Source organism: Cydia strobilella, chromosome Z (assembly GCF_947568885.1).
Source record: "Cydia strobilella chromosome Z, ilCydStro3.1, whole genome shotgun sequence".
Lineage (NCBI taxonomy): Eukaryota > Metazoa > Arthropoda > Insecta > Lepidoptera > Tortricidae > Cydia > Cydia strobilella.
In genome coordinates, this window is record NC_086068.1 from 25,312,172 (window position 1) to 25,339,032 (window position 26,861).

Consider the following 26,861-nt stretch of genomic DNA (forward strand, 5'->3'; position numbering starts at 1 on the left):
CCTGTAAGGGGCAGACACAGTGACCACCGCACTCTGAGTCAGCATGGCCGCCAGGCTTGTGGGCAGCACAGCTCCCTGTGGTTTAGTAGGTGGCTCTTGGCTTTGCAATCCGAACTCGATGTATTCTATCAAGTGTGGAGGGAACTCGCAAAAATGAGGTATAGCTCTAACATGCTCGCAATATTTGTGATAGTCTTTAAGACGAGATTTAAATCTGTCCAGAGCAGCTATACCGAAGTAGTACATTTTGGATCCCTCTGGCTTCCTTAGAGCTTCAAGCACAAATCGTAAAGCCAATCCCAGCGAAACGTAGCTTGGTACTAGTCCTTTTTCTATGATTCCTCCAAAAAGTTGAGCAGTAATGTGCAATTCCTTGTCTGGATATTGAGGGAAAAATTTGTACTCTTCAAAGAGGTTACGTAGCATACATGAAAATACTTCTCGTTCTCTTTTGTTTGGAGATTCTTGGAATTTCTTCAACATGTCGAGTACTTCATCTATGGACAACGTTGGATGAGGTGGATGGTTGTAGATTCTTTGAAAATAGCCATTGGCTTCATCCTCAATTTCTTTGGAAACATTCTGCATCATTTCCGGAAAATGTATGGGATCTGGAATACGCGGTTTGTCCATTGCAGGCGCTTGGCCCATTCTGGCCAATGCTCCCATGTTAGCCACGTTCGTGTTGTGCTGTAAGGGCATCATTGCGAAAGGACTATTAGGTCCAGCACCCATAAGTCGAGAAGGAGATCCCGGAGTAGTAACTAGAGGACCAAGATTACCAGGCATAGCAAAAGCTGAGTTTGCCGGAGCACCTAAGTTCATACTCGCGACGGTCGGGGTCAAAGTTGCTATGGAATCAACATGCGGGGTAAACAACTGACCACCCAGACCAGCAGGATTGAAGGGAGTTTCCAATACCCGTGTGTGAGTTGGTCGGGCTATACCCGCAATGTTTTGACGCGTCTTGCTAAGTATTAGCGTCTGACAACTAGTAATCACATTGTAGATTGCTTCTTGTAAGTCAGGTTGAACGTTGGGACTACAGAGCTGCAAGCAAGCTAACATAGTAGCGATAGTTTCGTGCGGTAGCTGCGCAGCCTTCGGAAGCTGTTCTTCCGGTCCTTTCCCAATAACCTGTGGACATCTTCTTTGTAAAAACTTCACCATAGCTGAAACAAATGTCTCTCCATGGTCTCTTATTTTGTCGGTCAGCCATTTGTCGAGCTTTAAATATTCACGTCGAGAGGCCAAACAGGCCAAGTCAATAACGAATGGAAACGATTGCACATTCAATAAAAGAGACAGGGCTTTAAGATCTTGTGCCACATCTAAGATTCGGGATAGCTTTGATTGGTCACTCTCACCTCTTATATACCAATCGGCCATAGCATGCATTATTATATGCTTTATGTTAGGGTTCTGTGTATGCCAAGCATGGTGTAATATTATTGCTGAATTTGGATGGTTACCCAAGAAAATCGGTATCAGCGTTGTCAATAACTCTTGTCTAAAAACAGTAATTGGTGGACTTATTTGCAGTAAAGCCAGTAGCAGGATGTCAGGACAATGCTGCAGAGGAAACTTGAATAACTCATGCACTTGGACGTAATAGTCGCGGTCAGCGGCATACATTAGCAGTTCTACCAAGTATAAACAACGCCAAGTCGCTATTTCTTTGTTATCTGTCTCTGGAGGTGATTTTAATAAATCAATTGACACTGGATGAAATGGATGGTCTGCAAAACTGAATATATCTGGATGTTTGAGGATATTACTTATCAAGCTAAGCTGGCCCTCTAGATTAGTCCACCTACGACAAAGATATTCAACAGGAAAAATATTTGCAGGATATCCTGCACTCTGAAGCCCCAATCTTAGGATAGTGAATAATAAGTTAAGGCCTTGCCTATCTGGAACAATAAACTCGGGATGGTCGAGTTGTAGAATTACTTCTTTCCAGTTTAGGTTAGAAGCCAGCTCTTTAAGAGTTTGAACAAAAACTTCAGCGTTCCAAGACTCCCCATGTCCATGTGTAATTAGGTCCTTTTTGGCTTCGTGCCCCATCCAAAAATTTCCTGGTGTTTGTATTTGCGGGCCCTCGGCTGTGGCGTGATATCGAACCATCATCGAAATAACCCTGGCCACGTCTATCGCAGTGGGCTCTCGAGCACCGAAGTTTAACATGTTGTTTTTGCATTCCTCGACGGATGCGGTGAAGCTGTACCCGATATCTCGGATTATATCTGCGAACGAGTTGTCCATCATGGCTGCGGTCATGTCGTCGGCCGTGGTCATCTCCTCGAGGGGTGTCTGTGTATCGTCAGGATACAGCAGTGGCGCGAGTATTATGGGCACTACTTCGCGCGGAAAGTCACTTCGTAATCGTTTTAGAAACAAGTCCTTAGTCACAGCTGCCAAACGAAAATTTTCGTGAGCGAGACTCGTCAGAAGATTTTGCAAAACTTCAGGGCTGCATTCCTGAAGGCCTGCACGTTCTACTTGATGTCCTCGCTCTGAAAGATAAAGACGATACACATATGTACATAAGGATTTAACTTTTATGATTCACTTTACCACAAATGTCCAAAATTACTTCTTAAATCAAATAAAAAAGTAAATAGAAAACAGCCTAATTACAGTAATTAAAAAAAATTAAATATAAATTAAAGTCGTTATAACTAATAATCTTAAATGGGAGGAACATATTTTAGGGTTTACCAAAAAGGCTAGATGACAAATTTTTATTAATGGTATCAATCGATCAGGTTTATTTTTAGGATTAAATGTATATGGGACCCATTGCATTACAGCAATACAAAAGACAGAAACGATAGTCAACGCCCGACAGTCGTACTTCACTCGCGAAACACAAAACGATAAGTGAACGTGACGTCAAGTTCACTGAGAGCCCATTTGGAATGTATGGAAAATATAAGAACATTTCGTTTTTGTCGGTGAAATATTGCGTTTATGTATATAGTTGCTGTACAATATTTTTTTGGATAAAAGGTAAGGAATCGAATGGTACCCTTATTTTTTTCTTTTTTGGAAGTTGAAAAATTACTTAAATTTTGAAACTTTCAAGTCCTGTATTTTTGTACTATTTCCATATATTATTTTAATATCTACATTATTGTGATAAATTGCTCATTTGCTATCTATGTTACTAGATTTTGTTATAAAATTCAACATGTGTCATCATCCCTATTCGGTTTTATACATGATCAGGAAAGCTTTCCGTTACATAGACAAGAATCTCTTTATTAAGCTCTATAAAACATGTAAGACCCTTACTGGAATATGCCTTTCAAATTTGGAATCCATATTTTAAGAAGGATATAAATCTTATTGAAAGAGTCCAGAGAAGAGCCACAAAATTGGTACTATCTCTTCGTAATCAACCATATGAAGATAGATTAAAGGAATTGGGCCTGACAACCTTCGAGCAGCGAAGGCAACGCGGTGACTTGATAGAAACATATAAAATACTCACAGGACACTACAACGTACCGGGGTTAAGCGACATATTTTCTCGTAACATAAATGACAGACTGAGAGGACACTCTCTGAAACTGACACGGACGCAGAGTAATAGCAACCCCTGACGACACTTCCTATCTAACCGCGTAGTGAAAGTGTGGAACAGTGCCCGAGTCAGTGATCAGTGCACCCTCGAAAAACTCTTTTAAAAACAAACTCGATGAACACTTTCGAAGACTACAAAACACAAGTGGACATTGATGTGCACGTATCAGCTTTAAGCTGCCTGTGCATTCACACATAATAATAATAATTAACAAGCCGGGAGACAGTGAGCCGAAAATATTCCGATAAGCATGTGCATGTTGCGGATAGTTTCCAAAAACTTGGAATAGTTCTCGGAAATTTTGAAAACTTCCTTTATATCTTGTGAAACTATCCAAAATATCCCAGAATTTTTTCAAGTTTTTGGAAACTTTCCGCACATCTGTAGTCACAGGTTAAACGGGAAGCAGTCCAATAAAAGAGCCAAGTAAAAACATCAAACGTAACAAAGAGGAGCACTATAACGAGTCCGCAACGTACTAGAGATAGATGTTGACTGAAGCCCGGTTCACATTTGTCTGTCATGTCGTGTTGTGTTGTGTCGTGACGCATATCGGTTTCCAGAGATGTTAATTATTTGAAATAAATGCATTTGAAATACAAATACTAAATACAAAATACCTATTTGTTTATTTGTTTTTTATAAATACTTTTATCGAAAACTATTTTGTATTTTATTTCAAATACAAAAAAGTACATGTATTTTGCATTTTGAAAAACTTTAAAATACAAAATGCTTTTTGTAACTTTTTAAGGTAAAACGGATAGTACAGTCCGTTAACTCTTAGAACGACATTCGTTTTTCGGGTAAAATCGGACGTAATCGCGTAATAGAAAGTGAGTTTCTTACTGATTTAGTTGCAATCCAACACCCAAAGAGTGCAGTCGCCTTTTCAGCCTTAAAATATATAGAGTAGTTAATACCACCATAACTAGTAGGTAAACAATATATTTAATTTCATAACTAAATGGGGACTCGTCTCAATCACAAGAAATGATATATAATTAATACAAATATTATTCAAAAGAAGCCGAAACTTTTAAGAATAGTGATACGTGTAAATATTGTAATAAAATTCAAGACCGGGTGATAGAAGCAACAGGAATTTCAAAACATACATTAAGAAAAATACTAAGCGAAGCCGACCAAAAACCTCCATCCGTGCCCTTTGAAACGCCAAAGAAAAAGAGACCGAGAAAGGACTTTGTGTTAAATCTGGATAGTTTTGATTACGATGTAATCAGGAGGATGGTATATGATTTCCATAATAGATTCAAAGAACTCCCGAATTTGAAAAATTTGCGGTTGAAGCTAATAGAATCTATTAATTTCAAGGGTTCTACAGTCCCGCTACGAAAAATTCTACGAAAAATGGGATTTCGATACTGTAAAACAAGGGATAATCGAAAAACTTTGATGGAAAAGCATGATGTGCGACTGAAAAGGACCAAATATTTAGATAAATTAAGCAGGAATGAAGGAAGGGATATAGTGTATATGGACGAGTCGTATATACACACGTCGCACGTTGGTAGCAAAGGTTGGTCAGACTAGACGTGTGCGCCGCGTCGGCGCGCCGCCGCCGCCGGGCTTTTTGGCCACACCGCCGGCGCCGATAAATGATCGGCGTGAAATCGACGTGACCTTGAGTGTTGTTAATTAGCACTTCCATTTGAATTACAATACGGATTTTTTTGTCAGATATACAATAATTATTAATTAAACAAAACAAAAGAGCCAGTTGCACACACTTTTTGACACATAGATTAAAGTAAATGAGTAATCCTCAGTATTCTGCGTCAAGAAAGATGAGATAGCGATAGTTATATGAAGTATTTTTTTCTTGTTAATTGTGAATACACATTGCCTCACATACCAAGGCAGAATCCTTAGTCATGTCATGACAAGATTTACGAGTTACGAGCAACGAAAACACAGGGCTCATGTACCATGGGACATCAAGGTGGAATAGAAAATGAAAATTGACTGGCTAATATTGCGACCATCATCCTTGCTTATTTCCTTGCTTCTTAAACTGTATTTAATTTCAGTAAAAATCTGAAAATATTGATTTGAGAATACTCTCGAGACCCAGTGTCCGAAAACAAGAAAGAGGGAGACAGAGTGACAACACTGTAGATTCGCTTGTCCTACGGAAATGTGCAAGCTGTAAATGGGTGAAGCAACATTTTCTTGTCACTCGTTGCTATGGTTACAGTCACCTGGGTCACTGGGGCTTTCAATTAACCAAACATTTTTGTAGTAGTTATAAACTTAGAAGCCCTTTCCATAATGGGCCATCTAACAAGAATGAATGATAATATGACTTGGTACAAAAGTTCTTGTAACTGTGCTACTATTGTCGCCTGCCTGATGGAAATAACAATAGCAAATATATCGAAATCGCGGCTCTTCTGAAGAAAATTGAAGATAAAAGTTCTAGAGGGGTCTTAAGATCAACCGTTCCAAGAAAAAAGTAATGGTAGTAGACAAGGCAAATATTCTCCCAGTTACCGAAGCACTGAAAAGCGAGCTAGTTTGTATATCTTGGGTTGATAACCAGTGCCGGTTGGTTGCACCGCCAAGATACGCCGCAGAGCTATCATGGCTAACCTCGACAAGATCTGGAAGAACAGAGGTATTCGACGTGCAATAAAGTGCGCTTGCGTGCTCTCGTCTTTTCAATATTCCAGTATGGTACCGAAACGTGGAGTCTCAAAAAGTGTGAAGTGGCAAAGGTTGGTTGGTTGGCTTTTGAGATGTGGTGTTGACGAAGACTGCTGCTTATATCTTGGACAGCTAGAAAAAAAAACCCTAAACTCAATATCGCCACTCACCTCTTCACAACATGCCATGGGCGAGCCATTAGATTCCTCGGACATATCATGCGGTTTTCAACGCATGATGTGGAGAAACACATGTATTTAGGCCGATGGCAAACGTGCTCGAGTTGGAGCATTGTGAGAAGAACGCAATGAAGAGGTCGGCTTGCGGCAGTCTGCACCGTGCAGTCCACACGGCTTATGACCGCGCGAAATGGAGACAAATTACATGTGATCGCGATCCTCAGCAATGAGACAACTGGTCCTTGTACGACAAGAAAACCGTTAAAAGGAAGCCATAGCAGTCCACTATGTCTAGCAAATCTTCAATTAGGATATTGGAGTTCTGTTTTGTTAAAGTCCGTCATTTTTAATACGATAAACCATGGAAATCAAGAAAAAATGGAGGGTTACAATTTCAATTTCTATTTATTTATTTCCTTTAAGTACAATTTTAAGTTTACATCATGTTGTTCATAAGAGCAGGAAACGATTCCTCCGTACTAGTAAAAACTGTATGACGGCAAGTTACACGGGGACGGGGAGTTACAGATTGGATCGTAGGTCATTGGGACCAGGTAACCCCTTAATCCAAGTTACTAGGGAATTCAAGCTATTATTTATACCTATCCTATATTATTCATTTACAAATCCTATTTTACTCACAGCCTATTCAAAACTATACTTAGTTCACTGGAATCACTGGCCAGCAAACTGGATTGATCAAATTTTCAAGAAAAACAGCAAATTCATGATTTTTCTTAAAAACCTGAAAGTCAAGGTCACACCGATTTCACGCCGCCGCCAATTTTTTGGCAAACGCCGCCGCCGACCATTTTTTAATCGGCGCACACGTCTAGGTAGACTCTAGCAACGCAGGAATTAAAAAACCAATTTCCAAAGGACAACGTCTCATAATAGCTAACGCCGGCAGTGAAAATGGTTTTATACCTGGTGCGTTGCTTATGTATAAATCTACAGACACAACAGGCGATTATCACAAAGAGATGAATAGCGAGAACTATGAAAAATGGCTTAGAAATCAGCTCATTCCAAATTTGCCGACGAATTCAGTGTTAGTTGTTGATAATGCCCCATATCACAACGTGTATCATAATGTGTTAGGCGCTTAAGGTGGGCTGCCGTACGCAGAGAGCGAAAAAGAGATATTTTGACGGTACCAAGGTCGCGGTCCAGTCGTTGTACATACTTTCAAAAAAGTAAATAAAAAAAAAACTAAATTAGGTTCAAGGGCCTGACACTCTTTGATAGAGAAAGATAGTCTTATTGCGATTCCTATAAGAGGAAAGAAAAAATAGTGCCATGCTTTATCTTTATCACCGACCGGGCATTTTTTCATGGTCGGGTTTGCTATGATGGTATAACCCGACCATGAAAAAATGCCGAATGAAATGGAGGCGATGGCGAAATACCGAAATTTATAAGAGTGAAAGAGAAAAAACCGGCCAAGTGCGAGTCGGACTCGCCCACCGAGGGTTCCGTACTTTTTAGTATTTGTTGTTATAGCGGCAACATAAATACATCATCTGTGAAAATTCAACTGTCTAGCTATCACGGTTCGTGAGATACAGCCTGGTGACTGACAGACGGACAGCGGAGTCTTAGTAATAGGGTCCCGTTATTACCCTTTGGGTATTGTAGTATGTGTAAAACGGAACGCTCTCTTCTGCAGTGTCGGGTGTTGTGTATTGCTACGCTCCAATAAAATAAATCTACAAAATTAAGTAGTTTTAATCCAAGATACAATATTGGCGACGAGGACACTCGGCCAGCACGGTGCAACGACTAAATTAACCAGAAGAACATAAAATCGGTCACAAGTAAGAAATAAATTACTTCAAAATATGTGATGATAATGGCGGTGGCAAACGCACTTTGAGGTTATCTACAAATTAAAAGGTACCTTGATAAATCGTTGTTACTAACATTCATGGACCGACTGAACGTGTAATGAAACGTTATTATGACAGGTGTCACTGAGGGTAAGAATAAAAATGATAATAGTTTGGCAGAAGCAGAAGACGCCGATGTTCTAATATCTTTGGTAAAACAAGGAAAAAGGAGTTACATTTACCGGTGTGTAAAAGACATTTTAATAAGAATAATAAGTGAAGAAGGTTTACAGTGCCCGGAAAATCCAACTGTGGACGCGTTAAGGAAATTGTTAAGTGATTACTACCAAAATCAAGTGCAAACTGTGCAAAGCCAACCTAAAATTTTAAAACACAAAATCATGACAAACTACGAAATAAAACCATTTAACGGAGACAATTGGGAGGTCTTCGAGCAACAGTTAGAATCTTTAATACTCTTAAATGATGTACCAGAAGAAAAAAAAGTGGCATTGCTTATTACTAAAATAACCTCAAATGTGTTTGAAACACTACAAATTCTATGTAAGACAAAAAAACCAATAACATTAACTTACAAAGAGTTATGCGACACGCTAAGAGAAAAATATAAACACACTAAGACCCCACTATTAGACAGGGCCGAGTTTAGACGACGCAACCAACTCCCTACGGAGTCAGTGGATGACTATGTGTTAAATCTCCGAAAATTATCTCGGAAATGCCAATTCAAAGATGAAGAGGACCAGATTAAAGAAAAACTTGTTGACGGAGTGTACTCTAAGCTAATTAAATTTGAATTGATGAAACAAAGTGCCGAGGCTAAATTAGAAGACCTTATAAAATTAGCAAAAACAGTAGAGTCTGCATATAAGCAAGCCAATGGAGAAGAAGAAACTAGCAATATTTCATATGTCAAACCTAATTCCAAAATGCCAAGACAGAGGTATGCACCCTCAAAGAAGAATAATAATAATAACACGAAAAGTAAGTGTTTCTGCTGCGGAAAAGATAATCACATGAAAAAAGATTGTACACTGAAGACAAAGTTTTGCTCGGAATGTGGTCAACAAGGTCACATATATAAAATGTGCCCAGAGAAGTATCGACAGACAAATATGTTGGATGTAACAAATGAAGAAAAAACGGAGGACCAAGGATTGGAAGACATAAAAAACTTATACGAAGAATATCCAACTTATACCTTTGACAGAGTAAGTAGGATACCACCACATTTTATAGAGCTGACCATAGGTCATGGACAGAAAGTACAGTTTGAAGTGGACACTGGTTCCGAAGTGTCAGTGATGCCTCTTAAATTCCACAAAAAATATTTAAAAGAATATACTATGGAAAAATCAAAAGCCATATTTCGAAATTTCGACCAATCAGAATCCCAGCCTCTGGGCATTATTTGTAATGTACCAGTGCAGTATAATAATAAATACAAAAAATTAAATATATATGTGTCGCATGACTCAACACCTTGTTTAATGGGTCGGGATTGGTTAAGTCAATTAAATATGTGGCCTCCAACTTTTAAAAATGTAGCTTATTGTCATCCTAATATATTGGTAAAAAATGTTTCAGATGCCAAACAACTAATTGATCAGGAGTTCGCAACAGTATTCAGCCCTGGGTGGGGTACATTCAGAGGTGAAGCGATTTCATTAAAATTAAAAAAAGATGCCGTACCCAAGTTTCTGCCTGTTCGTCGTGTGCCGTATGCACTGCGAGATAAGGTAAAACATGAAATTGTTAGATTACAGCAAAATGGTCGCATAGTGCCAGTCGAACAGAGTCAATGGGGTACGCCGGTAGTACCAATTATAAAACCAGACGGCTCTGTAAGACTTTGTGGGGACTATAAAGTCACTTTAAATCCAAATTTGGAAATAGACCATTACCCCCTCCCACATGTGGAGGACATTTTTGAAACTTTAAAACAGGGAGAATACTACTGCGAGCTCGATCTTCGGGAAGCTTACTAACAAGCTGCTTTGACTGAGGAGAGCCAATTGCTAACCACCATTGTAACAGAATTTGGAACATATAAGTACAAATACTTACCCTATGGAGTTAATACTGGGCCTGGGTCTTTTCAAAGACTAATGTGTAAAAAACTGATAGGTATACCAAACACAATTGTGTTTATTGATAACATCTACGTGGCAGGGAAAAGTTTGCAAGAAACTTATGAAACCCTGGTCAAAGTGCTTAAACGACTACAAGAATGTAATTTTAAATTAAAACCAGAAAAATGTAAGCTCTTCACTAGCCACATAGATGTGTTTGGTTTTCGCATAAATAAAGAGGGAATGAGTCTCATAAAATCAAATATTGAGCCATTGTTAAATGTTCCAGCACCAACTAATCTGACAATGTTAAAATCATTTTTAGGTAAAGTTAATTATTACTCCCGGTTCCTAAAGGACATGGCCAAGATTCTTAGTCCATTATATGAATGTACTAAAATAAATAGATTTAACTGGACAGCGGACTGTCAAAAGTCTTTTGACACAATAAAAAATAAATTAGCCTCCGCAGACAATTTAAGACATTTCAACCCGGACCTCCCAATAATAGTAACTTGTGATGCCTCAAACTATGGACTAGCAGCCGTTCTATCTAACCGGGACCAAAATGGTATAGTTAAGCCCATAGCATATGCAAGCAAAAAATTAAACAATACTGAACAAAAATATGCTGCCATAGACAGAGAAGCCATGGGAATAGTGTTTGCGGTCACCAAGTTCTACAACTATATTTATGGCCGACAATTTGAATTGGAAACGGACAGTTCTGCACTAGTCAGGATTTTTGGACCAACTAAAGGTATACCAAAAATGGCTGCAAAGCGGCTACAACACTATGCTATATTCCTCTCAGCTTTTAACTACAAAATTAAACACATAAAAACTAACAATAATCCAGCAGATTATTTGTCCAGAAATCCTGACAATAAAGAATGTACCAGCCAACATGCCCATTCAATATATAATGTAGATAATTTTATGCATGTAATATATACAAACAGCTCTGAAATAGACTATTTGAATTTCAAAATAATACAAGAAAATACAGAAAAGGATCTACTTTTGAGTCAAATAATTGAATATTGTAGAACAGGTTGGCCCAATAAAAATCATATTAAGGCTGAATTTTTACCATTTTATAATAGGAAAAATGAAATAAGTGTGGATCAGGGCTGTTTACTTTGGGGACATAGAGTAATAATTCCAGAAATAAATCAAAAAGCAGTGTTAAAAAGTTTGCATAAAACACATTTTGGCATTATTCGCATGAAAGAAATAGCACGGTCATATTTTTGGTGGCCTAATTTAAATTCAGAAATAGAAAATATTGGAAAGTCATGTATAATCTGTTTATCAAATCTTAAAAATCCCATAAAATCCCCGCAAACATGGCCAACGCCACCTACAGCGTGGTATCGACTTCATGCGGACTTTTTGGGGCCATATTATAATAAAATGTATTTAGTAATTATAGACAGCTACAGTAAATGGCCCGAGGCCTTTGAAATGTCAAACATGACAGCCGCTAAAACAATTGATGTACTAGATAAATTATTCAGCCGGTTTGGATATCCGAACCAACTAGTCACAGATAATCAGACTACGTTCACATGTACGGAATTTAATAACTATTGTAAAGAGAATAACATTAAACAAACATTTGCGCCACCTTACCACCCAGCGACCAACGGAGCCGCAGAGCGATTTGTACAAACTTTCAAATCAGCCGTTACCAAAATAAGAGAGAGTGGATGCAGTATCAACTCGGCAATCAATTTATTTTTGTTTGATTATAGAACCACACCTCAAAGGACTACAGGTGAAACGCCGGCTCGTTTGTTGCTGGGGAGGGAATTAAGGAATAGATTTAGTTGCCTTAAACCTCCACCTATAATTGAAAGTTTATCTGAAAGGGAGGGGAGAGAAGCATGTAAAAGAAAAGTTAAATTTGTAACAGGGCAAAAAGTGATGGTAAGAGACTATAGAAAAGGCCATAAACCTTGGTGTGTAGGAAAAATTGTGTCAGAATCTGTTCCAGATTTAACTTATATAATTGAGGTTCAAGGTATGATGTGGAAACGTCATATTGATCAAATGGTGTATTGTAATGATGATGTCGATAGTAATTAGCGTTAAGTTTTGTATCGTAGGCCAAGTTTAACTTGTATTTATTTATAAATGATGCCAAGATATGTACTTGTTTTGAACAACTCATTATCCAAGCTATGTAGAGTGGTTCAAAGCACACTATGACTGATGTAGTTCATTTAGGACTACACTAGGATTAATAAATAATCCTCTGCCATGTAATTAGACTCAAGTAAAACTAGATTAGTTTTAGGATTAGTCCGGGAGAGTGTAGTATGTGTAAAACGGAACGCTCTCTTCTGCAGTGTCGGGTGTTGTGTATTGCTACGCTCCAATAAAATAAATCTACAAAATTAAGTAGTTTTAATCCAAGATACAATAGGTATGGCACCCTAAAAAGGATTATGCTGCCATACATGAAACTGTCTTTCTCATGAATATGTCTTTCTCTTACCCCTGGTTCGCTCGGTTTCATGTCTATAACTACGTGTATATATAGGTACTATGTCTATTATTAGGTCAGAGGGTCTACCGCGAAAACCGAAATTCGCAAATTGCGGGGATCTTTCTCTTTTACTCCAATGAAGGCGTAATTAGAGTGACAGAGAAAGATGCCCGCAATTTGAACTTCGATTTTCGCGGTATAGCCGAGACACGGAATGTTTGTAAAATGTTTGTAAACTTCAGTCTCATGAATAATAGGAAAAAGAGAATTAAATATAAATTATACTCTAGCCTTATGAAATTTTAGGCATGAGAGCCAAATGATAAGAAGGCATCCTATCCACGAAATCTTGATTTACCGTATCATATCGCGGTCGCATATCATGATTTTTAGTTTAGAAAGATGCGAAAAGATAGACAATAATTGCATCAAAACTAACGATCACAAAACATGCTGGTAGGTGCTACGCGACCGAAATATAATACGCTAAAATTATACAAACGTGTCGCCATTTTATAAGAAACTAGCTTTTGCCCGCGACTTCGTCTGCGTGGAATTAGTAATTTGGGTATCTTAATTCTTAAACAAATCTGCTTTTTAATCCATCCTTTTTTCACCCCCAAATTGGTCCACACTATACATTTCCACCCCATTTTTTACACCCTTAAGGGATGATTTCGGGGATAAAAGTTATTTTATATCATTTCCCACAGCTCAAACCATCCCCATACCAAGTTTCATATAAATCGGTTGAGCGGTTATTGATTCCCCATACAAATTTCCACCCCCCTTTTCACCCCCTTGAGGGGTGACTTCTGGGATAAACTGTATCCTATGTCCTTCCCCGGGACTCAAACTATCTGTATACCAAATTTCAACTAAACGGTTTAGCGGTTTAAGCGTGAAGAGGTAACACACAGACAGACAGACATTCGCATTTATAATATTACTAGCTTTTGCCCGCGACTTCGTCTGCGTGGAATTAGTAATTTGGGTACCTTAATTCTTATCTGCTTTTTAATCCATGCTTTTTTTACCCCCAAATTGGTCCACACTATACATTTCCACCCCATTTTTTACACCCTTAAGGGATGATTTCGTGGATAAAAGTTATTCTATATCCTTTCCCACAGCTCAAACTATCCCCATACCAAGTTTCATCTAAATCGGTTCAGCGGGTATTGATTCCCCATACAAATTTCCACCCCCCTTTTCACCCCCTTGAGGGGTGAATTCTGGGATAAAAGTATCCTATGTCCTTCCCCGGGACTCAAACTATCTGTATACCAAATTTTATCTAAATCGATTCAGCGGTTTCAGCGCGAAGAGGGAACACACAGACAGACAGACAGACTTTCGCATTTATAATATTAGTATGGATATAGTAAAATATATAGTAATAATATAGTAATATAGTTATATAGTATATAGTATGGATAATTATGTATAAGATTTCATATTCTGTGGGTATAGTCAGCACAAATAGATAGTGACAGCCAGTGATTCATCTGAAGACGTCACATTTCCTGATTTCATTAAGCGTTCAGTCTTAGGCTGCCTGTCCACAGGAGCGGAGCGAGGTGGCGGAGCGATGAGCGAGGAAAAATCTCCGCTCTGAAATTTTAATGAAATTCTATTGCTGGATTTTTTCCTCGATTACCGCTCCGCTCCAGTGGACAGGCAACCTAACTTTTAGAACCATACTCTAGCGGCGTGTTGACGCCGCAACGGGTCTCTAGTTAAACTTATTTGCCATGATATGTTTTTTTATTTACTCGCACAATGCATAGTAAAACATTGTTTTGATACTTTACCATTTTAGTCATATTTAATATTTGTATAATTTATTTTCAGGGCTGAGTAAAAGTACCTACGGTATCTCGAATAAATGACCATTTTGATATGCAATAATTTGTAATCTGCCACATGTCAGATTCAAGCACATCCAGTTTAGATGAAGACAGTTTGATGAGTGTCTTTGGTTATCCTGAAGCTAGCTCAATCATAAGTTACGTTGAATATTTAGATTCAGAGGGCCTACCGCGAACACCGAAGTTCCCGAATTGCGGGCATCTTTCTCTTTTACTCAAATCAAGGCGTAATTAGAGTGACAGAGAAAGATTCTCGCAATTTGCGTACTTCAGTGTTCGCTGTTAGCCCTCAGACATCGATTTTAACCCATTTATGGCCAAGAACCGCTGAGCGTACTCAATACGTCGGGCCACCATACAAACCGTTTTTAGCTAAAACGCATGACTCAGCTTATAGGTCTCGAGCCTGGCGCGAACGGTAAATAAATCACCGCTTATGAAGCCGACCAGTTGAACAACATTATGCAACATTTTTACTAACCACCTTTTTTCTGTGCCTATCAAAAAAATAAACTAATTATTGCAGTTTGTAGGAATGAACATTTTTACTTTCTACAAGCTTTTAATGCCAGACCAAGCTAAGTTGGCAGCGATCCCTTGTGAAATCAGTGTTGCTTTTTGGCTGCGAAACGTGGAGTTTAGAAGTCTTCGTCAACAAGTCCCTCAGGTCGATACTTCGCGTTTTCTGGCCTAAAACTATTCGAAATGGCTGCCGGAAACACCCATTGGCGAAGAAATCGCGACACGGAAATGGAGATGGATAGGACATACTATTCGAAGAGGGGAAACGAATAACGCAACCGTCGCTTTCGGTTGGAAACCGCCGGACGGAAGCCGTGGCTCCGGGCGCCCTGTACACTCTTGGCAGCGGTCCGTCATGAGTGAGCTACGAGCGGTCGGGTTGAGCTGGAGCGAGGCCAGAAGGGTCGCTGAAGATAGGAAGGAGTGGCGCGAGCTTGTGAAGGCCCTTAGCACCTCTGGGGTGCCATAGGACAACAACAAAACCCACCGTATTCGCCTGACTTGGCCCCCAGCGACTACAGGCTATTCCCAAAATTAAAGGAATTTTTACGTGGAAAAAATTTTTTGGACAATCAAGAGGTGATATCTGTTGTGGAGGAGTGGTTTACAGAGGTCGGACATTTTTTTTTTCAGGAGGCTATTGAAATGCTGGAGCACCGATGGAATAAGTGTATTAGTGTTGAGAGAGACTATGTAGAAAAATAAAAAAATTATCTTGAATGTAGTTTCATTGTAAGAGGGTTAGGGGTGGTGCATACGGATCAACCCTCGTATTACATGTTATTTCCATATATTCTTTAACCGAATACAATGGATTATACTAAAATTTATATTTAATTTATTACCTACCCAATCTACCTATTTCTGCTATTTGTGCTAAAATAACTGTTGGACTGGGCAGGTTGGAGTAAATTATAACCTACCTAGTTTTGTACTAATACGACAATTGGTATGGACGTTATTTAGAACTCGAGATATTGAAATTGATATACGTATAATTCAAAATGGCCGCCATAAAATTAAATATGGCCGACGGAGGAATGGGTCCTATCAAAAACTTAAAGACCTAACAAGTCATAGACCTAACAAGTCACTGAAAAAAAATTGGTGCTTTTGTCCAGCGTGTCCACATTTACGACAATTTGTTCGAGCACTCTGCCCCACTATAATATATACTTAATAAGTAAGCATTATTTACTCCAAATTGGAAAAAAGTAGCCATCATGTTAAGAGGCCGGTGTCGATTTTAGTCGCAAAAATGTAAAATTGATAGATTTAGTCGGTGAAATTGTACACCTTTTGTTACCTAATTGAAATAACAAGTACTGGTTTCTATTAGCACGTCTTCTTATCTTACTTTTTATCAGATCAATTTTTTTTTAAACAGACACTAAATTAGTAATGATTTTTATTCTGATGGACGTTTAGGTAAACGCGCGTAAAGCACTGATTTTGTCGCTCTTATTTGTAAATTTCGTAAAGTTACGACGGCTAAACATGGTAATTTTGTATTACACATCCTGTACTCCAACTTTTAGAGACTACATTTTTATTATTATGACTCAAGTAGTGTAAATGAAAGTTAGACGAAATCCATTTTCTCCAGAAATTACTTCAAAACATGTGACAATTTCTCTGAAAATCGACTTAATTTCAACGTAATTTTGATACTTAAATAATCTACAACATTTGCTGAAACTATTCTTATACATCAATTTAATTTACCACCATAATTTTTGATGAATTTTTAAAAACTGCCCCTTCTCTTCATATATTACCGGTGACGCACGCTCGCGACCTCATTATTAAAAGGCAAGATGAGAAGACGTGCTAATAGAAACCAATACTTGTTATTTAGATATTACGTAGCAAAACGTGTATAATTTCAACGACGGCCTATTAAACATATCATCAGATGGATCAATTGCTTAAAAACAAAACAAAAACAATATTGTTAATAACTTTTTTTAGTATCTATCATAAAAAGACTGTGGTATTATCCTAAGATCCTAAGATCCTAACCATCACCATACATACTACCTACCAATCTTGAATACAGTTTACAACTACATCTTACCTGCGTCGAGATAGCACTGCACGAGTTCTAAAAATCTCTTTTTCAAATGTTGCTTTGCAAGTGATACAATTTCAGGTTTTGATGAATTCTTCCTCAAAATCAATGAAAAGGCAACATCCTCGGCAGTGGTCAACTTTAGCAATCTTGTAAGCCGGTTGAGTAAAGTATTCGATGGCTTTAATATCTGAAAGGAACAACAATAGAAGCATAAGGAAATACTGGCTAACTACTAAATACAACTAGTTTAAAAGCATTCAAGTCATTGCTAGTTACAGGTTGCCCAATAAACTTGTGTTTGTGCGTACGGCACGGCGTTTTTTGATTATGTTTGCCACCCTGAGCAGTAAATACAGTCCAGAGCAGTGTAGGTACAAGTAGTAATATATCTCAGTACCTACATATTATGTGTGTTGTCTGTTAAATCCATTGGCCTCCAAGCCAGCTGCAGTTAACAAAATGTTTTTCAATATTTCTTATAAAATTAGAATATTTATGTTATATAGACTAAATCGAAGTATGTTACATACTTAAATAGAAATGACATAATACATATATGCATCCTTAATAATTAATTTTTAGGTTGAAAGCCTAACCAATTAATGATATCTGAAAAGGCTGTTAAGTTTTACTGTTAACATTTTACATATAGTATGCATATGAACACTATGGTGATAATTAAACAACAATTGGCGTTTATGGGCAACTTATCTAATGCTACATTCTACATCTAGCTAAGCATAATTATGAATTTTAGTGATTACCTTTTGTAAAGACCGGGGTGGGTTATCAACCAAGCAACAGACTACGGTCGCTTTGCCGGGGTGGTTCAACAACGAAGTCAGATGCTGGGAGAGAAGTGAGGCGTGAACACTACTGCCCGGGGATGACGACGACCTGTCAGTGTCCCAAGTGGTTTTAGCTGCTTCTGCGAGAAGGCACCTCAGTACTTGATTTTCAGCTTCCAGGCCATATAGGTTCACAAGCTGTTTAAAAATAAAAACATAATTATGACTAAATTACAATCATCATAAATATTAATAAAACATTACATGTAGCATGCTATGGATATATTCTGGTTGACCAATTTCAATCATTCTTAAATTGTTTAATACACAGAAATTGCAGTAAAATGGCATAGCATTTTCTTTTGTCAGTTTCATACACAAATATGATTTTAATACATTACAATACCAAATAATACACTAAATCATTCGCTGAGCATTTGTATCTCACAGTAAAAAAAAAATTGGCTTGGCACAAATTAACTTTCTATAATTATTTGCCTCAGTAAAATTCCCAACAAACCTCCTAACAACTAGTTAACCTAAATGGAAACAATGAAAAAACAATATATAATAATATAATATATGTTAATATATTTAATGAAAAAACTTACTATTTTATGAGTTAGCACATCTATTAGGTACTATTATGTACTACAAGAACTTTAAATACTGTCATTTCTCTGTAATTTTCTCATAGTGACTTTATTTTTTGGCAAATGTATGTTGTAAAATACATGCATGTAGGCAACATAAAATTAAGGATGACAATGAGGTAGTGTTAACTATGATGATTGATGATGATGATTGGTATCCTTTTTAGATGATGATTAGTTTTAATATTTTATTATTTTGTATGTTGTAAAGTGTTTGTTGCCTGAAAATAAGTTTGAACTGTTACATAACCAGACACACACAACATTTTCCAGCAAAAACGAGTGATTGACGAATTAAAATATCAACATAACTGTTATCAATATGTACATGGGTACCTACTCAACTCAACTCAACTTTATAGAAAATATCTAGTATTTAATATTGTCTTCGGTTACCGCGATAGTTAGTCATGAAATAAAACTATGAAACTATATTATAATTTTATTTCATGAAATCTAGTATTGTTAAGAAAATATCTACCTACCGCAAAGTAGTCGTTGCATATCTTCTTTAATATCTTAGTAATTTTTAATGACTAGAGTGCTTATGCTTACCTATATCCAATAGTTTCCGTTTTTATAGTCAGGTACTATATAAATAAGGGTAATATATATGACGATTTGCATTTGATTTAATATTCTTGTAAGATTTCGGCGAGTTTAATAAACTCATTAAAATTTACTTTTATAATATGTGACGTTTTTAATCAAAAGGTACCACATTGTCGCTTAACATAAGGACGAAAATTGCTTGTATCTTTATACGAAAAACCTGTCAGAGCGTCCTTGTCCTCAAGCGACAATGTGGTACCTTTTGCTTGAAACCGACACATATCTATCTTTTTCTTGCTTTGCTTATCGATAACATGTTTGTTAATGTTTCATTTTGTCATTCCCTCATTTTTGCTAGAAAAAGTACTAGGTCTATACATAACTAAACAATATGTGTCGTTTTCAATCAAAAGGTACCACATTGTCGCTTGCCATAAGGACGCTCTGACAGATTATTCGTATAAAGATACAATCTAATTTCGTCCTTATGGTAAGTGACTATTTGTTACCTTTTGATTGAAAACGTCACATATAAAACTGATATACAAATGATGTTAGTATAGTTTAAACAAAAAAGAATTGTTATTCATATTGAACAAAAAAAACAATTACTATTTCTTGCTTATAATCTAGTTTTGAGTATAGTGTTATCAGTTAAGATGGACAAGTTTCAATGTTGTAACTGAAAACTTTCGATCTCCATGGACTGAAAATTTGTAATAATACAATTACTGATTTCATTACAAAGTTGTTTGCCACCTACACCTGATGTGATGTATCATACGATTCATACGGTATTCTCCTACTAGCCAAATCAGTTTCTTTTTTTAGAACTGTCAAAACGATTTGCTAATATGGAATTTATATAAAACATTAGAACATTACACAATGACGTCACTGTCAACTCACCTACTTTTTAGGGTTCCATACCCAAAGGCTAACAACGGGACCCTATTACTAAGTGACAAAGCTCTTTAAACAAGGATTACAAAAAAAAGACCCTATTACTAAGACTCCTCTGTCCGTCTGTCTGTCACCAGGCTGTATCTCATGAACCGTGATAGCTAGACAGTTGAAATTTTCACAGATGATGTATTTTTGTTGCAGCTATAACAACAAACACAAAAAATTACGGAACCCTCGGTGCGTGCGAACTTGGCCGGTTTTTATATGTGGCGTTCCAGAGCAAAAGGTACCTTATGGGGGTTAGAAAATTGCTCAATTTTTTTTTGCAAAATGTTTGATCTGAAACCTTAATGCTTAACGTTTGCTTAGCTGTTTTTATTTTTGTTATAAGTAAGTTATAAGCCTAGTAATGTCGTCTAGTTTAGTAGACAAGGTACCTTATGGCGGAGTGATTGAAAATTCCCAAAAAGAACTACGGTACGACAAAAGTCAATACGGTAAAGTTCTGCTCCGGGGGCTTAGCCAATATTATAACCATACATTGACTGACATTACAAATCCAAGTAGTCTGGTATTATACCAAAGTTACTCTCATTTAGTATTTCTTAAGTAGAATAATCTTCATTTGGTTCAGTTGCATGCAATAAATCTGCCATTGGATTGCTGAAAAATGCCAATACCCGACGCATTGCCTTAGCTTATTTTTTTTTATTGGAGGTCATCGAACCTAAAAGCCCCTTGTCTTCTTTGGCAACCAAAATAAAATATTATTGATAAGAAACAGACGATTTATACCATCTTAACCCCAAAATACTATTAATTTATCATCATCATGCCTCATCAATCTCATCATGTAACTGAACCACAAGTGACCTTTTCTTTACATACAAATTATTGGTATTTTTTAAGATTATTATGACGAGGAACTTATCATATTTGTGGCAGTTTCATGTAAATTAATATTTTCAATTCTTAAAAAGATAAACTTCAATATATATTTCCATAAGGTGCCCATTCTTAAATGTATGGATCAAATACCGTTATTGTTATGTAAGTTTAAAGTGGCATTAGGATTTATTTCATTTGAACAAAGAGGATATAATAAGATAGAGCGGTACTGTCATAGTAAATTTTGTAACCACTATAAATTAACTGCCATTTATCGACATACTTTAAAACTAAAAATAAAGATTTATAAAAAAACGATAAAATGTATTTAAATATGGATAAATGATCCCATCAAAAACATTACATGTAAAAAGATGCAAGTCTCGCAACCCAGTTCTTCTACTACAAAAAAGTTTTGAGATGTAATGTGATACCAAGTCGGTTATTTTAGTCAGTGCCAACAATATTAGATATTTACCTTTATTTTTTTAATACATATAATGACTTGGCAATCGCACACAATGCTTTACTTTGCTCAAACTGTATGTCATTATTAGGGCTAGCGCTATGTCCAATTAGGATTATTTCAAATATTTGACGAATTATCCTTATGTCATTATGTAGCCGTGCCATTACATTACATATGATTGCCAAGTCATTATAAGTATTAAAAAAATAAAGGTAAGTATCTAATATTGTTACGGTTTTAACACCCCCTGGCACTGACTAAAATAACCGACTTGGTATCACATTACATCTCAAAACTTTTTCGTAGTAGAAGAACTGGGTTGCGAGACTTGCATCTTTTTACATGTAATGTTTTTGATGGGATCTCATCTCTTTTTGTAGGCAGTCCTTCTTTTTGTGTACTCATACCCATACCATACTCATACTATGTATGTATACACATATCATAATTATACACATCTTCATTCATACTCACATCCTACAACGTAGTGTACCTATACTTAACACACTAATTTTAGGAACTGCAAACATAACTTTGTTATCGCATATGTTTACATAGGATTACAAACTTACTTGTTCAGTTATTAAATCTTTAAAAACGTGACTGATATTGCAGTATTTTTAAGTTTTTATTGGCTTAATACGCTAAAAACTAATTACGTTTCAAATTTGGAGCTCGTGGGTCTGCTAGAAGTACCTTAGAATTATAATAATCGTGAGTGAGTGTGTCAGTGACAAAACTAAGGAACTTTGACATGCAATAATTCTTAAACTACAAGTTCAAATTGAATGTTCTTGGGAATATATGTAAGCCATATCATGCCCTATATGTCACTGAAAATTCAGGGCTCTGGCTTTAGCCAGCACAAAATTACAGGACGTCGAAAATGGCCTGAATGTCTTCAAGAAAAGGATGGTACGGCCTCCAGATTTTTTTATTTGCATTAATTATATTTATATGATTATGACCCATGTTCTTTCACTGATATGCGTGAAAATTATAAATAACAAACGAAACCGTCAACGCCCTCTATACGAGAGTAGGCCAACGCTAGTGGCGCCATCTGATCGAGAATCAAATTTTCGTGATTTTCGAGGCACGTTTTTTCCTTAGACTGTATCCATCTATTACGGAGTTATATCTATCTTTGATTTGAATGACAGAATTTCTTTCATGTGTGCTCAGAAAAATTGGTTGTGTGTCACATTAAAAGTAAAAAATATAAATTTTGCGATTTTACATGAAAATGACAGAAATTACATTGTCACCTCTAAATCGGTATTTTTTTTTGCTTAAACTTTCTCTCAGTATCGTTTTCTAATAGATATTTATTTTATTATTTAGAATTTTATTTTATTTTATTTTTATTTATTTTATTTATTAGGAGATCCAGCAGCTGTGACATTAACATAAAACTTATAGTAAATACAGGAAGCCAATTATAGGAACTCACAGGTAGTGACATGATACTAAACTAATAGGTACTATACTAAGGTTGCGCACTATCGCAGCCACATATGTAAACAGAGCGTATACAAATGATAACTAATAAGGGAGTAACTAAAATACAATTTAGGAACATCACGCTAGGAATTCTACAGTTGAATATATCTACATCAAATTCTTTAGACAATTCATTTAGGTTACGACTGGCGCGCGTTAAAAAACTATTCTGCCTGTATTTGGAAGATGCATTATAACTTGAGAGCTCATTGCAATCAATTGTGAAAATGAAACAAAACAATTTTTTTAAGAGATTGGGAGAGAGAGAGATTGTTTTTTTAATTTTTAGAGAGAGAGAGTTAGTATACTGACCAATCAGTCGATGTCAAAGGTTTCTATTTGCAGTACAGAACATGTCGCAACATTTTTTTAATCTCAGGAGTCTAAGGTATTATTATTTGTAATCAACTATGTAACTTACTCAGAATGAATCCACCTAAAGCATCCAGGAAACATTAAAAACAACACCAGACTATTGACCCAAATTTCAACCTGAAGACCGATAACACCAGCATCAAAGAAAGTTACCGGAAACTGGAAGAATATTTAACGGCTCCCAAAAAAATCAACCCTAGAAAACAAAAACACCCACTCAGTGAGAAAACTCTTCACCTTATAGAAGAAAGAAACTAATAGCAGGACCCTTTAAATAGAATAACCTTAAACTAATTGCAGAAATCAGTAAAAAAAATAAAAGAAAACATAAGGAGGGATCGCAAAATTAAAAGACTACAGACTTTAGAGATACATATAATTAAATCAGGGGGTGTGCGAAAAGCATTTAAAGAACTAAGAGAAATAAACAAAGAATGGATCCCGAAAGTCAAACGAGGAACAAACACCGTGACAAAAAGGGAGGATATAGTTAAAATAGCCACGCAATTTTATGAACAACTATACACAGACTTCCCTATGCTTCAAACATCGAACCAAGGGGAATATATTCAGCCTCATGTACCCGACATAGAGTTCGAGGCGGAAATATTGAAATGCGAAGTAATCAAGGCTATCCAGAGTCAAAAGTAAGAAAAAGCAGCAGCACCCGATAACATCTACAATGAACTTCTAAAAGGGTTGGCCTCTGAATTAGCTCCTGTACTCACAAAACTATTCAATAGAATAATAACTAGCCAATGGATACCCAAACAATGGGAAACATCACACATCATTATATTGCATAAGAAAGGCTCAAAGGAAGACATAGGGAACTACAAGCCTATAATTCTGATGTCTAACTTGTATAAAATCTTCTCAAAGGTCATACTGGATCGAATAACTAAAAGACTTGATGAAAACCAACCAATCGAACAAGCTGGCTTCAGGAAACATTTTTCAACATTAGACCACATCCACACAGTGAAACAGGTAGTGGAGAAATATAATGAATACAACAAAATTCTATACATGGCATTCATAGACTACATATATATATAGCATTCGATAGTATAAGCCATGAAGCCATGGAGGAAAGTTTGTCAAGTCAAGGCATTCCGTAGATATATATTAACGTCATCAAAACCATATATAAAAACCGGCCAAGTGCGAGTCGGACTCGCGTTCCAAGGGTTCCGTACATTACACAATTTAAACAATGTATTTTTTATGTGAAACGTGCGTGAAATGTCTTTAAAAAACCCGTAGGGGTTGGATCAAAAACGAAATAATTAAGTCCGACTCACGCTTGACTGCACATTTCTAATAGGTTTTCCTGTGATATATAGGTAAAGATTTATTTTGTGTATTTTTTTTTTTTTTTTTCAAAATTTTAGACCAGTAGTGTCGGAGATAAAGGGGGGAATGGTCATTTTTTGCCTATTTTCTTGAATAACTTCTAGAAACTGTTTATCATAAAATTATAAAAAATATATATTTGAGATTCTCACAATGAGCTCTTTCATTTGATATGTAACACGATATAGTTTATAAAACTTTATTTTTAAATTTTCTCATTTACCCCCCAAAATTGGCCCCCATGTTTAAAATTAATTTGTTTACGTTACATGTCCGTCTTTGGGTCACAAACTTACATATGTCTACCAAATTTCAACTTAATTGGTCCAGTAGTTTCGGAGAAAATAGGCTGTGACAGACGGACAGACAGACGGACAGATAGACGCACGAGTGATCCTATAAGGGTTCCGTTTTTTCCTTTTCAGGTACGGAACCCTAAAAACAGCAAAGCAAGAGTTCAACTGGAAAAAATTGGCCCAGAGTTTAGAGTAAAAAGAGGCGTGAGACAAGGAGACCAAATGTCCCCCAAGTTATTTTCTGCAGTCCTTGAAAACATTTTCCGCAAACTAGATTGGAGTCTCATGGGTCTGAACACAGATGGCAAGAAACTAAACCACCTTAGATTTGCAGATGATACTGTATTATTTGAAGAAGATCCAAAGGAACTGCAAGATATGATCGAGTCACTACACTATGCAAGGAAAGCAAAAAAGTTGGCTTAACGATGAACACCACAAAAACAAAATTAATGACCAATTCAATAAAAACAGAAATTAACATAAATACGACCTTACTAGATTATGCAGAAGAGTACACATACCTTGGCCAACTGATATCTCCGGTAGACCTCACTAGCAAAGAATAAATACAAGAATTACCAATGGATGGAAAAAATATTGGTCTATGAAGGAAGTCATGAAGTCCACTAATCTCAGCATTACCATAAAAAGAAAAGTATTTAATACATGTATCTTACCCTGCATTACATACGGATGTGAGACATGGGCACTCAACAAAGAGCACCGAGACAGGCTTAAGTACTGCCAGAGGTCTATGGAACGAAGTATGATGGGAACACGCATACTAGACAAAGTGAGAAATGAAGACCTGAGACAAAATACAAAAGTGACCGACATACTAACTAAAATAGATCAGCAGAAGTGGAGATGGACTGGCCACATGTTGAGAGACAGGCGGGATAAATGGAGCAAAATAGTAACGGGGCCAGAGGAGACCTCGAACAAGATGGGAGGATGAACTCAAACTCACAGCGGGCCCGAACTGGAGAAGAGTGGCCCACGACAGACCTCAATGGAAAGACTTAGAGGAGGCCTTTGCCAAGTGGCACACTGAGCTACGAGACATACTCTAACTCAGAATAAAAGGGCTGGATAGATAGATAGCAGGACCCTTTAAAAAAGAATAACCTTAAACTAATTGCAGAAACCAGTAAACAAATAAAAGAAAACATGGAGGGATCGCAAAATTATAAGACTACAGACTTTAGAGACACATATAATAAATCAGGGGGTTTACTGAACAAGTTATACCCGCTTGCGGGTGTGGCCCCCCAGACATCCGCAGAGAGGTCGCTTGCGCTAGCGAAATGCGAAAACAACAAACTGACCCACGCCACCCGCTGCACGGCCATAACCCGCCACCCGTCCGCCTTAAAAGACGCAAAAGTTTTTTCAGGTGTACTCGGCCTCTGGTGGGCGAACACTCCGACGCTCGCTGCTCACTGTGGCGGAGGCGGTGTCCCCAACCAGACACGTGTACCAGAGTCGGAGCACTTACCACCCGGCCACAAAGAACCATGGCTCATCTGGAAGGCGATGAACAGGCTCAGGTCTCAGGTTGGCCGTTGTAAGCAGAGCATGGCTGAATGGGGACTGCTTCGTGGCCACTCTACCCAATGTGCTTGCGACACAGCACCGCAAACTATGGTGCACCTGCTGGACTGCCCCGCGTGCCCGCACTCCTGCTCTGAATCTGACCTGAGAGACGCCACGGTCCGGGCTGTCAGCACCGCTGCTTTCTGGGCATCCACTGT

General features: G+C 37.2%; 1 protein-coding gene and 1 long non-coding RNA gene across 3 annotated transcripts in view; one reads left to right on the forward strand and one right to left on the reverse strand.

The window, feature by feature from the left end:
- Positions 1–26,861, reverse strand: part of LOC134754146 (CCR4-NOT transcription complex subunit 1) — a 78,378-nt gene that overhangs the window by 47,749 nt on the left and 3,768 nt on the right. For both annotated transcript variants that reach the window (XM_063690245.1, XM_063690244.1), the window contains exons 2-4: positions 18,083–18,304; positions 17,322–17,505; positions 2–2,516 (exon numbers count right to left, since the gene is read on the reverse strand). In XM_063690245.1, the coding sequence (XP_063546315.1) occupies positions 2–2,516; positions 17,322–17,505; positions 18,083–18,304 (2,921 nt within the window). The remainder of the gene's footprint in view (position 1; positions 2,517–17,321; positions 17,506–18,082; positions 18,305–26,861) is intronic.
- LOC134754498 (uncharacterized) overlaps positions 1–26,861 on the forward strand; it is a 95,482-nt gene that overhangs the window by 7,260 nt on the left and 61,361 nt on the right. The window lies entirely within an intron of this gene.